The sequence below is a fragment of the Schistocerca serialis genome, chromosome 9 (genome assembly GCF_023864345.2).
Source record: "Schistocerca serialis cubense isolate TAMUIC-IGC-003099 chromosome 9, iqSchSeri2.2, whole genome shotgun sequence".
NCBI classification, from domain to species: domain Eukaryota; kingdom Metazoa; phylum Arthropoda; class Insecta; order Orthoptera; family Acrididae; genus Schistocerca; species Schistocerca serialis.
In genome coordinates this window covers 174,580,935-174,594,281 of record NC_064646.1, presented here as the reverse complement: position 1 = coordinate 174,594,281, position 13,347 = coordinate 174,580,935, and the positions used below count along the sequence as shown (strand labels likewise).

The window sequence follows — 13,347 nt, the reverse complement described above, 5'->3', positions numbered from 1 at the left end:
TAGTGTATGTTCATGGCAAATAAAAACAGACAAGTTGTAAAATACTTTATTAACCGATGACTTGCACGACAGAAGTCGCTTTACACTAATACTGTTTCGGGATCTTAGTTCCATCATCAAATGTATCTGAAATCTGAAGTAAAACAACAGTTGCAACCTACTTCACTAAGCAATTAAGAAAATTTAAAAAATTAAAAATTGACGTTTAGAAAATGAAAAAAAAACGAATAAAATGATTGAACAACAGCCTACCTAGCCATAGTAGGACGTCATGTCCATGCCCTAACAACTAACAGGCAAGCGTCTACCATATGTGGACCGTCAGATAACTTCCCAAACTGTAGCTGCGAAGAACTCCTGCTTTAAATCATGGGCTGGGAAAATTCATCTCGTCCCAAAATTGACACCTGGAAAGCATACGGTCTGTAACAATAAATCCACCATAGAACATTAGGTGGAAATCACGCCCTAAACCAAAGTTAAACTAAACAACGACGCTGTGCTGCAGAGAGCGCAAATCAGCTTGTAACGTGACATAATAAACCACGCGAAAACGCCCAAATTCGAGGCCAACACTTACCAAACTCTGATACAGCGAGCGTGCCTGTGTGACCCAAGCGGCTACGGCAAGCGGAGTGAGCAGCAGCTTCGTGGACCGTATTCGTGGGAAACACCATGAATGGGGTGTGTAACATGGCATGGAGAGGAACTAAGGTACAAGCACATTCGAATGCCGAAAAAATACAAAATCAATATAGGTAATGACGAGCCATTATAAAAGATATTAGCATTAACAAACAACTAATAAAAAGCAGCATGGCTAATAACAAAATAAGTGCAACAAAGCTACATACACATGACAAGGAAATATGACATAAATAATGGCATAATACAAACGTCGAACTACATACAATTGACAAAATCTGCATCTAATAGCAGAAAGTCCAAACATAACCAATTACGGGTTGTAAACCAGTTAAATTTAAAGCTTAAACATTTAAAACACCAAATTGCCAATATCTTCATTCGATAGCAGAAAAAAGCCAAACACAACAAATGACAGGTTGTGAACCAGTGATGTTAAAAGGCAAAAGGTAAAAATTTATGCAACTACGACTTATCTTAGAAGATAGGTTAAGGAAAGGCAAACCTATAGCATTTGTAGATTTAGAAAAAGCTTTTGACAATGTTTACTGGAGAACTCTTTTTGAAATTGTAAAGGTAGCAGGGGTAAAATACAAGGAACGAAAGGCTACTTACAACTTGTACAGAAGCTAGATGGCAGTTATAAGAGTCGAGGGGCATGAAATGGAGGCAGTGGTTGAAAACGGAGTGAGACTGGGTTGTAGGCTATCCCCGATGTTTTTCGATCTGTATATTGAGCAAGCAGTAAAGGAAACCAAAGTAAACTATGGGGTATGAGTTAATGTCCAGGGAAAAGAAATAAAAAAATTGAGGTTTGCGGATGGCATTGCATTTCTGTCAGAGACACCAAAGAAGTAGGAAGAACAGTTGAGCGGAATGGACAGTGTCTTGAAAGGAGGATATGAAGTGATCATCAATAAATGTAGTCGAATTAAATCAGGCGACGCTCAAGGAGCTGGATCAGGAAGCGAGACACTTAAAGTAGCAGATGAATTTTGTTATTTGGCCAGCAAAATAACTGTTCATGGCCGGAGGAGAGAGGATATAAAATGTTGCGTTTCTGGAGGAGAGAAATTTGCTAACGCCGAATGTAGATTCAAGTGTTAGGAAGTCTTTTATGAAAGTATTTGTATGGAGAGTAGCCATTTATGAAGTGAAACATTAACAATAAACAGTTCAGACAAAACGAAAATAGAAGAACTTTTAATGTGGTGCTACAGAACAATGCTGAAGATTAGATGGCTAAGTCACATAACTAATGAGGAGACACTGAACAGAATGGGTGAGAAAAGAAATTTGTGGCACAACCTGACTAGAAAAAGGAATCGGTTGGTAGGACACATTCCGAGACATAAGGGGACCACCAGTTTAGTACTGGAAGGAAGTGTGGGGAAGCAAAAGTCGTTGAGGGAGACCAAGAGATAAGTACAGTAAGCAGATTCAGAAGGTTGTAGGTTACAGCAGCTACATGAAGGTAAAGAGAGATGCGTGGGATGGAGTAGCATGGAGAGCTGCATCAAACGAGTCTTCGGACTGGAGACCACAACAACAACAAGAACAACAACAATTATCTCTTATTTTCTTATAGACCACCGAAGACGCCTAATACGATTACGCGAGAGACGCTTGGTAAGATAATAAAAATAAAGATTCAGGTGGAAAAGACTGATGGAGCAATTGAGGAGAACTGATACAAATAATATCATTAAAAACAATTCAACCTCGGCATATTTGGTACTTGCAAAAATGATATGAATAAAGACCTCTGTTCCAAATTTGTTGTAACACAACGATGTTTTCTTTCGTTTGCGGATCATGGTATTGCTTCCCAGGAAGTACTATGATACGATTGTACACTTGAAATAATTGCAGTATTGTGTTGATCTACTCTCGTGTCGGACTTAACAGACTTTCAGCGACGGAAAATTCTCCGTGTTCGCTTTGCCGGTACACTTGCGACATGAATCGAAAAATTTGGGGGTTATCTAGAGCTGCTGTTCCCGGTGTGATTATAAGATATACAGCTCATCGGAAAACTTTGTCTGCTGTATACAAAGATTGGAAGAGAAATTAAACTTCATGACTGACTTTATTAAAGGTTGAAACCGTAGCTCTAAACGTCGTCAGAAATGAAAATTTGTAAGCACATCACATGTTGCCAGTTTTGACCTTAGAGATTATTGTCAAGTGATTCCAGAAAGCAGTCAACACAGATGATGTATAAGGCTGATTCTTAGGTTACCAGTTGTAATGTCGAAATGAATATTAATTTTTCACAAAAGCTTACAGCCTTCAGATCAGCTGTGAAACCAAAATTAAGGAAGTTGATTTACAGATAGGCATTAGAGAGTGCTAAATGGAATTATTAACTACAGTAAGAAGTCCACGATCTATAACTTTTTCTCTTTATTGTTGTTTCCCCATGAGGTGGAGGACTGCTCTTCAGTTCACAGTGTTTAGAGGTTACATGTTCGCATAAAGCATGCAAATCGAGGTGGTGTAAAAGTGTTCATAGATATCAATTACATGTTTCAAAACAAAACAAGATATGTTGAGATTCAATTAAAACTGTGCAGTCAGATGATTTTATGTGTCAGTTAAAAACAAATGAAAATAACGGCGTCGAAGCTATTGTGATAATTGTGACGATTATTTTATGACAATGATCATGATCACGAAAGAGATGAGAAGATACGTGTGGTAATGGTACCGTGAGATGCCGCTAGAAAGGAAAGGGAACATTAGGGTTAAACATATCACTTGCGAACTGCACAAGCCTAGGTTGCACTAGATAAGGAAATGAATCGTTGCCTTAAGCAATTCGTCGATGTTCGCAAGTTACGTAAATGTTTGTTTCGTATCTTTATGTTCGAAATTAATGTGATTTTAAGTTTTTAATGAATGAATTAGATTTTAGTTTCGGATTTTATAATGCTATTATTTTGGTTTCAGATTTTAGTAATGCTGTGACTGGTATTAAGAACAAATTTTCACGTAAGAGTGCAGGGGACCCTCTGTAGAAAATTATAATACAGAAATTTCTGTGGACATAGAACGACTGGGAGTACATGAATGGTTCACACTAAAATCTGTGTTGGAATAATTCTGCGCGGGACTCGTTTTCGAGCCATATATGCCCTGTTAGCGTTACGGGGTTGTAATTATCGCTATGGTTGGTGGGTGATTGTGTTCCAGTGAAACTGTTGCAGGAGAGCAACGGTTTGCCGAGCGATGTGTGGGCGAACGTTGTCATGGAGAATATGTACGCCCTTGCTCAACATTCCTCTTCTCCGGTTCTGAATTGCCCGTTTGAGTTTTTTCAGTCTCACAGTACCTGTCAGCGTTAATTTGTGGTCCCAGTGGGCATAAAGTAGACCAACAATACCCCTTTCCGATCCCAAAAAACGTTTGTCAAGACTTTACCGGCAGACTGTGTTTGTTTGAATTTCCGCGGCTTTGGCGGAGAAGGATGCCGCCACTGGCGTGATTGTTGCTTGGTCTCAGGTGTAAAGTGGTATGTCCAAGTTTGTCACCCGTGACAATTGAGTCCAGAAAGTTGTCCTGTTCCGGTACAAGACGGCGAAGAAATGCGCGGGAAGCATCAACTCGTTGCCGCATGTGGTCCTCAGTCAGCATGCGTAGCACCCACCTTGCGCACACATTCCGGTAGTTCTATGTTTCCGTTAAAATTCTGTGAGCGGTGCTTCGGGAAACATCAGGAACCAACGTGCAGAGATCATCTAGGGTGATCCGCCGATCTTCACGCATGCTTTGCTCAACCTTCAACACTGCCTCCTCAGAAATTTACGGTCTCCCGCTTCTTTGTTCGTCGTGAATTTCGGTCCGACCAGCTGCAAACTCTCTACACCACTTAGGAACATTTTTGACATCCCTGTACGACTCACCACACACTTACGTCAATTGGCGATGGATTTGAATCGGCGTAGTGCCCTTTGCGTTCAAAAACCCAATAACTGCGCAAATTCGCACTTGGTGGTAACATCCAACGGGAGCTCCATTCTCAACGGCTGCCAAGCCAAGACTTTGCGTCTCAGCGCGGCATGCGCATGTTTACACACAGCGCGTGAAGAGCTCTTTATAAGAGTGTGACCAACTGCCACACAAACAGAGTTTCGTACTTACAAAAAAGTAGGAGACCTTACTTTTGGGATTACCCTCGTAATCGTATTTTCTATGAAGGCTTTGTTGTAAGGGTTTTGTTAATACATTAAATAAAAGTAATATGTATGTAACAAAAATAATAAACGTAATATTACTCTGTAATTATTTGTCGTGTTTAATTTGCGGAGCAGAATTTCAACGGCACATTATTTAGACACAGCGTCATGACTTTTTTATAACGTGTCTACGGTGTATTTCACTGTGATGAAAATCTGTCATGGTTCTGTTTAAAAGTTGTAAAACTGCCGGCAAAATAAAATGTGTAGTTACTGTATTGGTAATTACTAATTTTTCTCTGAGTCGCTCATTTATACACAGGTAGTACGATAGCTTGATGAGGCACGCAACCACGCAGCTAACTACAACAGAATTAATCTAAGTTTTTGTTTTTAAATATGAGTAAAAAAGGAAAAAACACTCTACATCTCGATGAAATCGCTGACCATATTTTTCTTGATCACGTGCAACACAGCAAGAACCACTTTTTTAAATTTTTTGTTGCAGCATTCTCCAGCTGTAAAAATAATAAATTTCCTGTTAGTGAGGCAGATGCAGTATAGATTTTTCTTATTCTCACCGCGCCTCCTTACGGATTAGTTGTAAAAAAGAACACCAAAATATCAGAAGTACAAATGCCGTTACGATGCGAAAAGAGGGACCGACAGCAGCGCTCCTAGTGGCCTGGCAGTGAACTTCCAATACTGGAAAATATCAGTATGCTTGCACTGATAAATACGAGTACTAAACGGTGCGTTTCATTTACACTTTATGGTTAAGTCTGGTAGCGTGGTGGTAAAGTGCAATTATTTGTAAAACCAAATATTGCAATTTCTACTTTGTGGCTGTTATAAAGAGGAAATTGTGTTCCTGATAACGAACTGCTTGCGTGTATTGTACTCTTTGAATTGCACTGTAAACATGTTGCTTGTATTCAGCTTAATTTTTCTCTCGTCCATAATATTGGGTGGGGTAAATGATTCCATATTTGTTTATGTTTCACATTAAACAGAAGCTGGTTTCGTACATGATATTCTGTGGACTCTTGACTGTTTGTTACTGCTTACGAATTCGTGTGTGAACTGCTTGATTTAAATGCTCTGTAAGTATATCGCTCGTATTCGGCGTTGTTTTTTCGCTTTTAATGGAGGCCACCGAAATTTTCATTGACGTATGTTGAACATATTGTTTATAGTGCCCGTTAATATTGCCTGAAAACATTTGTGTGTTTACTGTCGCATTTTTAGCATTTGCAAGGAAGACTGCTCTAGTCACCAAGACTACAGACCTAACTCATCTACAGTTACATCCATATTCTGCACGCCACTGGGAAATGCATATCACTCAATGGCAAGAAGCAACCCCAATCAAAGCAGAATTACACGCTCATTCCGTGGCAACACGTATAAAGTTGATTAACAATACTATTAAAACCTGGTAACATAGGGTTCTCTATTAAATGCGAGGAAGTACAGAAAACGAATGCAAACAAAAATAAAGCCGAATAAAAGCAATACTCGTACAATGCATTTAAATTGCGCAGTTCACACAGAAATTCGAAATCAGTAACAAATACATAACAGTCCACAGAACACCATGTGATGGAACCAGCTTCAGTTGTACATGAAACAGAGGCGAATATTAAATCATTTATCCCACCCGGTATTTGTGATGGGAGCAGAAGTCAATTAGAATATGAGTAGCATACTTCACTTACAATTCAAAGCGTGCAATACAAACGAGAAGTTGTCATTAGAAATACAGTGTGGTGAAACCCTCTTCTGCTAACTAGGAAACGAAAACAAACATCAAAGACTAAAAATCAGCTAATAAGAAAGCGAGACGATGTATTGCTAAACTTGCAGCGCTCCAAGTGGCCTGGCAGCGAACCAAGTTTGTGTTACCGGAAGTCTTTATATGAGGAGGTCAGTTCCAAAAGGTATCAAATCCAAAAAATTGAAAAATGGGATAACGGGTGGCAGCATTATATAATAAGAACTTTTATATATGCCAAAACGTACTGCATCCATTGTATATTTTCCCTGAAGTATTGTGGTTCATGACGAAGAGTACAAAATTCATTCTTATTTCGTTTCCAAAAAGTACCAAATCTCAGCAGCCAGTCATTACTCCTCATGGTAGTGACATCACACACAACATGGCCGAGATTTGTTTACATGACATAGTATGTTGTAAAGATATGTATGGCGTTTCTCTTTGGTTTGTTGTAAGTTGTTAATTAGATTCTGGAGTCTGACATATCAGCTGAACGTCATGAATCAACTGTAACTGAAAATTCAAGGAAAAGGAAATGCAGATCGGAAAAGTGGAAGAAAAATGTCGCAAAATAAAATAAGCATACAAAAAAGCTAGTGTTACACCTCAAATTAGTGACAGTGCCTCAGTGTATTGCACGTTTATTACCAACTAAAATTCAAGAGTTTCATCTCACTTTCTATCAGAATAAAGATTCTGTTTCACAAAAGAAGTTCATTCTGGCATACATTGGTGTAATTTCACTGGAGAGGCCCAGGTCCAATCAAGGGAAGTGGCAAAGGTGTCAAGAAGACTGTGTCTGTAAAATATAAAGTAAAATCTCTGACTGGTGTGATAAACGTATGTCGAGATACGTTTCTAAGTGTATTGAACATTGGTGGAGTTATCGATCCAGAGAAGGGAGGTGGGTCTAGATTGACAGTTGAAATTATTAGACTTTAAGGTCAGATTTTTTTCCCAAATTCAATCATTCAAATGCAGAGAAAAGCATTAAGGCCGAGGAGGAGGACCAGGGAGAAAATATCTTCTTGTAGACATGAATATTTCAGATATGTGGATGTTAGGGGTTTGTGGATAACATGGAACTTCTGTGTTATCTCCTTACTGCAGCTACACTTTGTATTACGAGGTAATTTGCTGTAATGTGTCATTTAATATCCCTTATACTAGATACACTGTAAATTTAAAGTTTAGGAAAACACTAAATCATTTTGGTTATTGTTCCTATAATATATTTTGGTTGAAAGCTGAAAAACAATTTTGTAATGGATTTTACATTAAGGTATATTCTTATATTCATTGGCATACACTTCTTTTTCTGTACTAGGAGTTTCTATGATTGTTTCCAATTTTAAATAATTTACTTCAAATGAAAAGATTTAATCGCTACAACAAGTTATTTTTTACTGATATTTGTTACCAAATTCAACCTATGCCTAGAAGCATGAAACAGGACACTTGCAGCGAATGTCTGAACTACAGTCTACAATTTAAAGCAGCTGCATCACTGCATCTGCAGAAGAGAAGAGGGAGATAGTTGTTCAACAATAGTTTGTAAAGACAGGGCAAAGGCAGTTTTCCAGAAACTCAATCAGTTGCCTGAAAATTCACTGACTGTAAATGTTGATTTGATGCAAAATAAGTCTCTTCCGAAGACTACCATTGGGCAGCCCTATTACTCAAGGCAGCTGTAGTATTACATTTTTAGTATTATGATTGTGGAAAAAGATAACACCATAAATGAGAATACAACAGACTTTATAAACAGCTAGAAAATGGGATGGGTCGAAGACCTAATGAAATAAGTTGTTATTTGTGGAACTTTTTCTTGAAAATACTCTTCCCATTTTGCAAGGTGTAGCATATAGAGGGGGTAAGAGTGTTTAGTGACTGCTGTTCAGCACAGAAAAAAACTGTTGTAATCTTTTCATGTTGTCAGTACTTGTATATCAGTTCAATCTGCAAGTAATGTGGTCGTTTCCCATTAGAGGTCATTCATTCATGCATGCAAATCGGGCTTTTGCGCTGGTCGAAAAAAAGATAAGAAAAAACGTGGTATCCTTTTGCCAGAATAGGAGATATTTTTTTAAAGATACTGGGAAATTGCATGTGCTAGGTGTCGATTTTAACTGGGTCAACTGGAAAGATCAATTCGAAGTCTGTATGCCATCTCAGAAACGCATAAAGATGAATTAAGCGAAGAGGATTACTTTGCAGGCACAAACAGGTCTGGTTGGTCTACAACATTCTATGTGGAAACATCTCATTGTGACCACAAAATTCTAAGAAAAAAAATTAGTAAAATATGAGCGCATTATGGCAAAGGTTAGGAAACTTAATGCTAAAAGCCAAGCACAATCTACGAAAAAAAGTGATGTAATTGAACCTCTTGGGGACATGGGATCATGTACTAGAGCATTGAAATGAGATAGCAGTACAGAATCTTGCTGTGATGTTAGTGATAATGAAGTGATTAATGAAGACAACCGGTAGCAAATTAATGCTATTCTTTGTTTTGAAGCTTTCTTATTTTTATGTTCATAATACCAATATTTTTTTAAAAAATTTACATAGTAACGAACATACTGGTAAAGGATGTGATGATGTCAGTCTCCTTATGGATGTAGATGTTCGTAGATTACCTCCTTGTCATCTGTAGACTCTGTTGTAGTGGAAAATGGAAATGAGCGTTTGGCGTCATTGGCCGGGAGGCCCCTCGCGGGGCAGGTCCGGCCGCCATATCGCAGGTCTTATTACATTCGGCGCCACATTGGGCGACCTGCACGCCGGATGGGGATGAAATGATGATGAACACAACACAACACCCAGTCCCTGAGCGGAGAAAATCTCCGACCCAGCCGGGAATCGAACCCGGGCCCAGAGGACGGCAATCCGTCACGCTGACCACTCAGCTACTGGGGCGGACTCTGTTGTAGTGTAAGTGCCTAATACTGCTCTGCATGGTGATGAAAGTCCTGCAGGGAGTGACAGGGAATGCCATTTAGTTCATTTTCAGTTTGTGTGAACGTGAAAATACCGAGTAAAATATTTTGTGAAATAAAAATATGCACACTAATTTTCTTTACAATATTTCTAAACCGTTAAGTTAATAAGAATAAATTGTGATACGAAACCATACAAATCAAACAATCAACTGCTTGTAGTAAAATAATGTGATACCAGGACAACAGTTACCGGTCTTAACACAGTTTTCTGCTAAAAGTTACCAAATTCATTTTTACTGATGCAATAACAATTAAATAAATAAACATATAACGGAGATACTTGGCGTAAAGTGTTTCAACACGTGCCTGCAGGCCGGCCGGAGTGGCCCAGCGGTTCTAGGCGCTTCAGCCTGGAATCGCGCGACCGCTACGGTCGCAGATTCGAATCCTGCCTCGGGCATTGATGTGTGTGATGTCCTTAGGTTAGTTAGGTTTAAGTAGTTCTGAGTTCTAGGGGACTGATGACCTCAGCAGTTACGTCCCATAGTACTCAGAGCCATTTGTGCCTGCATATAATAATAAAGCTACAAATCATATTCTGATGCCACTGTGGTTGTAAAACGTTTTTGTCTCACCTGTTCAGTTAGATTTTATGGATATAACACCTTTCGGAAATGACCTTCTCAAATGAGTTTCGCCGATGTGGGTTGTATAGAAAGAAAATTTTTTAAAAAATCTTACAATAAGCGGGCCTGCCAACTTTGTCTGCAAATTAAACTTAAAAAGAAATAATGGAAATTGTATGCATTCTATACTGGCATAATTAACTGATATGAAGTAATACTGTAGGTCACGTAACTCGTGCCGTATACGTTTATTTCTTTCTGTTAGTGATAAATGACTTTACTTTCACAGACAATTTCGCTAAGTAGAGTTGGTAGTATGGGTTCACGTATGATAACTGTCTCATTCTCGACTTCATAATGCTGTCGAGGATATGGCTGTTTAACTGTGTTTACTACTGTGTCAGCGACAGTAAATATCAGAACATCGTGATTATCTAAATACAAGTAGCAGATGTGTTAAAAGTCTAGAGCCAAGAACTGAATGCGACGAAAAATTCTGACATGCACTGTCGATGAATTTCCTCTGGCTGAAGTGGTACTCTTTGACTTACCTCTTCCTCCGCAAAATCATCCATTATTTTTGGTCTGTCAAAGGGGAATCTCAGATGTGCGCATCAGCCGACTCCGCAATCAAAGAACCTGCACAATAGTTACTGCAAAACGTTCGTGTTTAACACGGGCGCCATGACAACGACGGTTTATTTTGTCAATAACTACTTACGTGTTTGGGGTAAACCTTTTTTATTTTTCGACATAGACTCCTTTTAGACTTATACACCTCGTCCAACGCTGTTCTAATTTGTTGATCCCTTCCGAATAATAGGAATTGTCCAAGTCTGAAAAATAGCTACTAGTTGCTGCAATAACCTCCTCGTTTGAATAAAATCTTTGTCTCGCCAGCCATTTCTTCAAATTGGGGAACAAATAGTAGTCCGAGGGAGCCAAGTCTGGAGAACAGGGGGGATGTGAACGAGTTGGTATCCTATTTCCATTAATTTTGCTACCGCAACTGTTGAGGTGTGTGCTGGTGCATTGTCGAGATTGAAAAGGTCTTTTTTGTGGTCCAATCGCCGGCGTTTTTCATGCAGCTAGGTTTTCAAACGGTCCAATAACGATGAATAAAATGCACCTGTAATAGTTTTACTCTTTTCCAGATAGTCGATGAGAGTTATCCCTTGCGAATTCCAAAAAGACAGTCGCCATAACCTTTCCGGCCGAAAGAATGGTCTTCGCCTTTTTTTGGTGCAGATTCTCCCTTGGTAAACCATTGTTTAGATTAAAACTGTGTGCCCGACCGAGACTCGAACTCGGGACCTTTGCCTTTCGCGGGCAAGTGCTCTACCAACTGAGCTACCGAAGTACGACTCACGCCCGGTCCTCACAGCTTTACTTCTGTCAGTATCTCGTCTCCTACCTTTCAAACTTTACAGAAGCTCTCCTGCGGACCTTGCAGAACTAGCACTCCTGAAAGAAAGGATACTGCGGAGACATGGCTTAGCCACAGCCTGGGGGATGTTTCCAGAATGAGATTTTCACTCTGCAGCAGAGTGTGCGCTGATATGAAACTTCCTGGCAGATTAAAACTGTGTGCCCGACCGAGACTCGAACTCGGGACCTTTGCCTTTCGCGGGCAAGTGCTCTACCATTTGAGCTACCGAACCACGACTCACGCCCGGTCCTCACAGCTTTGCTTCTGCCAGTATCTCGTCTCCTACCTTCCAAACTTTACAGAAGCTCTCCTACGAACCTAGCAGAACTAGCACTCCTGAAAGAAAGGATACTGCGGAGACATGGCTTAGCCACAGCCTGGGAGATGTTTCCAGAATGAGATTTTCACTCTGCAGCGGAGTGTGCGCTGATATGAAACTTCCTGGCAGATTAAAACTGTGTGCCCGACCGAGTCTCAAACTCGGGACCTTTGCCTTTCGCGGGCAAGTGCTCTACCATCTGAGCTACCGAAGCACGACTCACGCCCGGTCCTCACAGCTTTACTTCTGCCAGTATCTCGTCTCCTACCTTCCAAACTTTACAGAAGCTCTCCTGCGATCATTGTTTAGATTGTTCTTTGGTCTCAGGAGTATAATAATGTATCCATGTTTCATCCACAGTGACGAAACGACGCTTAAGGTCCTGCGGATTCTTCCTGAACAGCTGCTAACAATCCTTGCAACACTTCACACCATGCCTTTTTTGGTTAAGCGTGAGCAATCGCGGAACCCATCTTGCGGATAGCTTTCTTATGTCTAAATGTTTATGCAAAATATTATGTACCTGATCATTCGAGATGCTCACAGCACTAGCAATCTCATGCACCTTAACTCTTCTGTCATCCATCACCATACCGTGGATTTTATCAACGATTTCTGGAGTCGTAACCTCCACTGGGCGTCCAGAACTTGTGCCCATATGGCCACTCCGAAAATTTTGAAACCACTTATAAACTGTTCTAATCGAAGGTGCAGAGTCACCGTAATGTTTATAAAGCTTCTCTTTAGTCTCCTGACGCGTTTCGCCTTCCATAAAATAATGTTTAATCACGACACTCAATTCTTTTTCGTCCATTTTTTGATAATCACTCGACTTCCTTGATTCACACTAATGCCAAACCCATAGAAATAGACTAATATGGCTGAAACTTGGTGTGCGTTCTTTCCAAAGATGCTACTAACTAAACAGGACCACGATACGCGCCGGTGGTGCCATCTCTCGGACTTTTCACGAACTTTCCAAACGCCCCTCGTATATCGATGTTGGGTTTTCGTTAAGTTAAAGCGGACGATTAGGCAAATTTTCTGGCGTACGGAAGTAACTGTTAACATGTATTGCTGCCAAATGAAGACACCTGCATAGCCCTTTTCCAACTGGAACTACACTGGTGTGCGAAATTTAAGTACGAAATTAACTTTCGTGTGATGTGTCATTGCCAAGTAACATAGCTCGATGAAACTTTGACCATACATATAGAAAGAACTGCTAAGTATAGTAACTCTCCTCTACCTCCTGTACACGGTAGATACGCCCCAACTCCCCCCTCCCCCCTCGAGTACACCTCTTGCAATATGCTGATGACACCGCATTCCTCGCCCTCGCTCCTACCCTCCAACGGCCCCAACGCCTTCTCCAGAATCATCTTGACCTTTTTGCTGCATGGTGTAACCAGTGGCTCCTGAAAATCA

General features: G+C 40.1%; 1 protein-coding gene across 1 annotated transcript in view; it reads right to left on the bottom strand.

Moving 5' to 3' along the window:
* The window catches only part of LOC126419455 (dynein light chain Tctex-type 1-like), a 29,157-nt gene extending 18,411 nt beyond the window's left edge, over nucleotides 1–10,746 (bottom strand). The window contains exon 1 of the mRNA XM_050086643.1: nucleotides 10,723–10,746. Within this exon, the coding sequence (XP_049942600.1) occupies nucleotides 10,723–10,746 (24 nt within the window). The remainder of the gene's footprint in view (nucleotides 1–10,722) is intronic.
* Nucleotides 10,747–13,347: the final 2,601 nt, after the last annotated feature.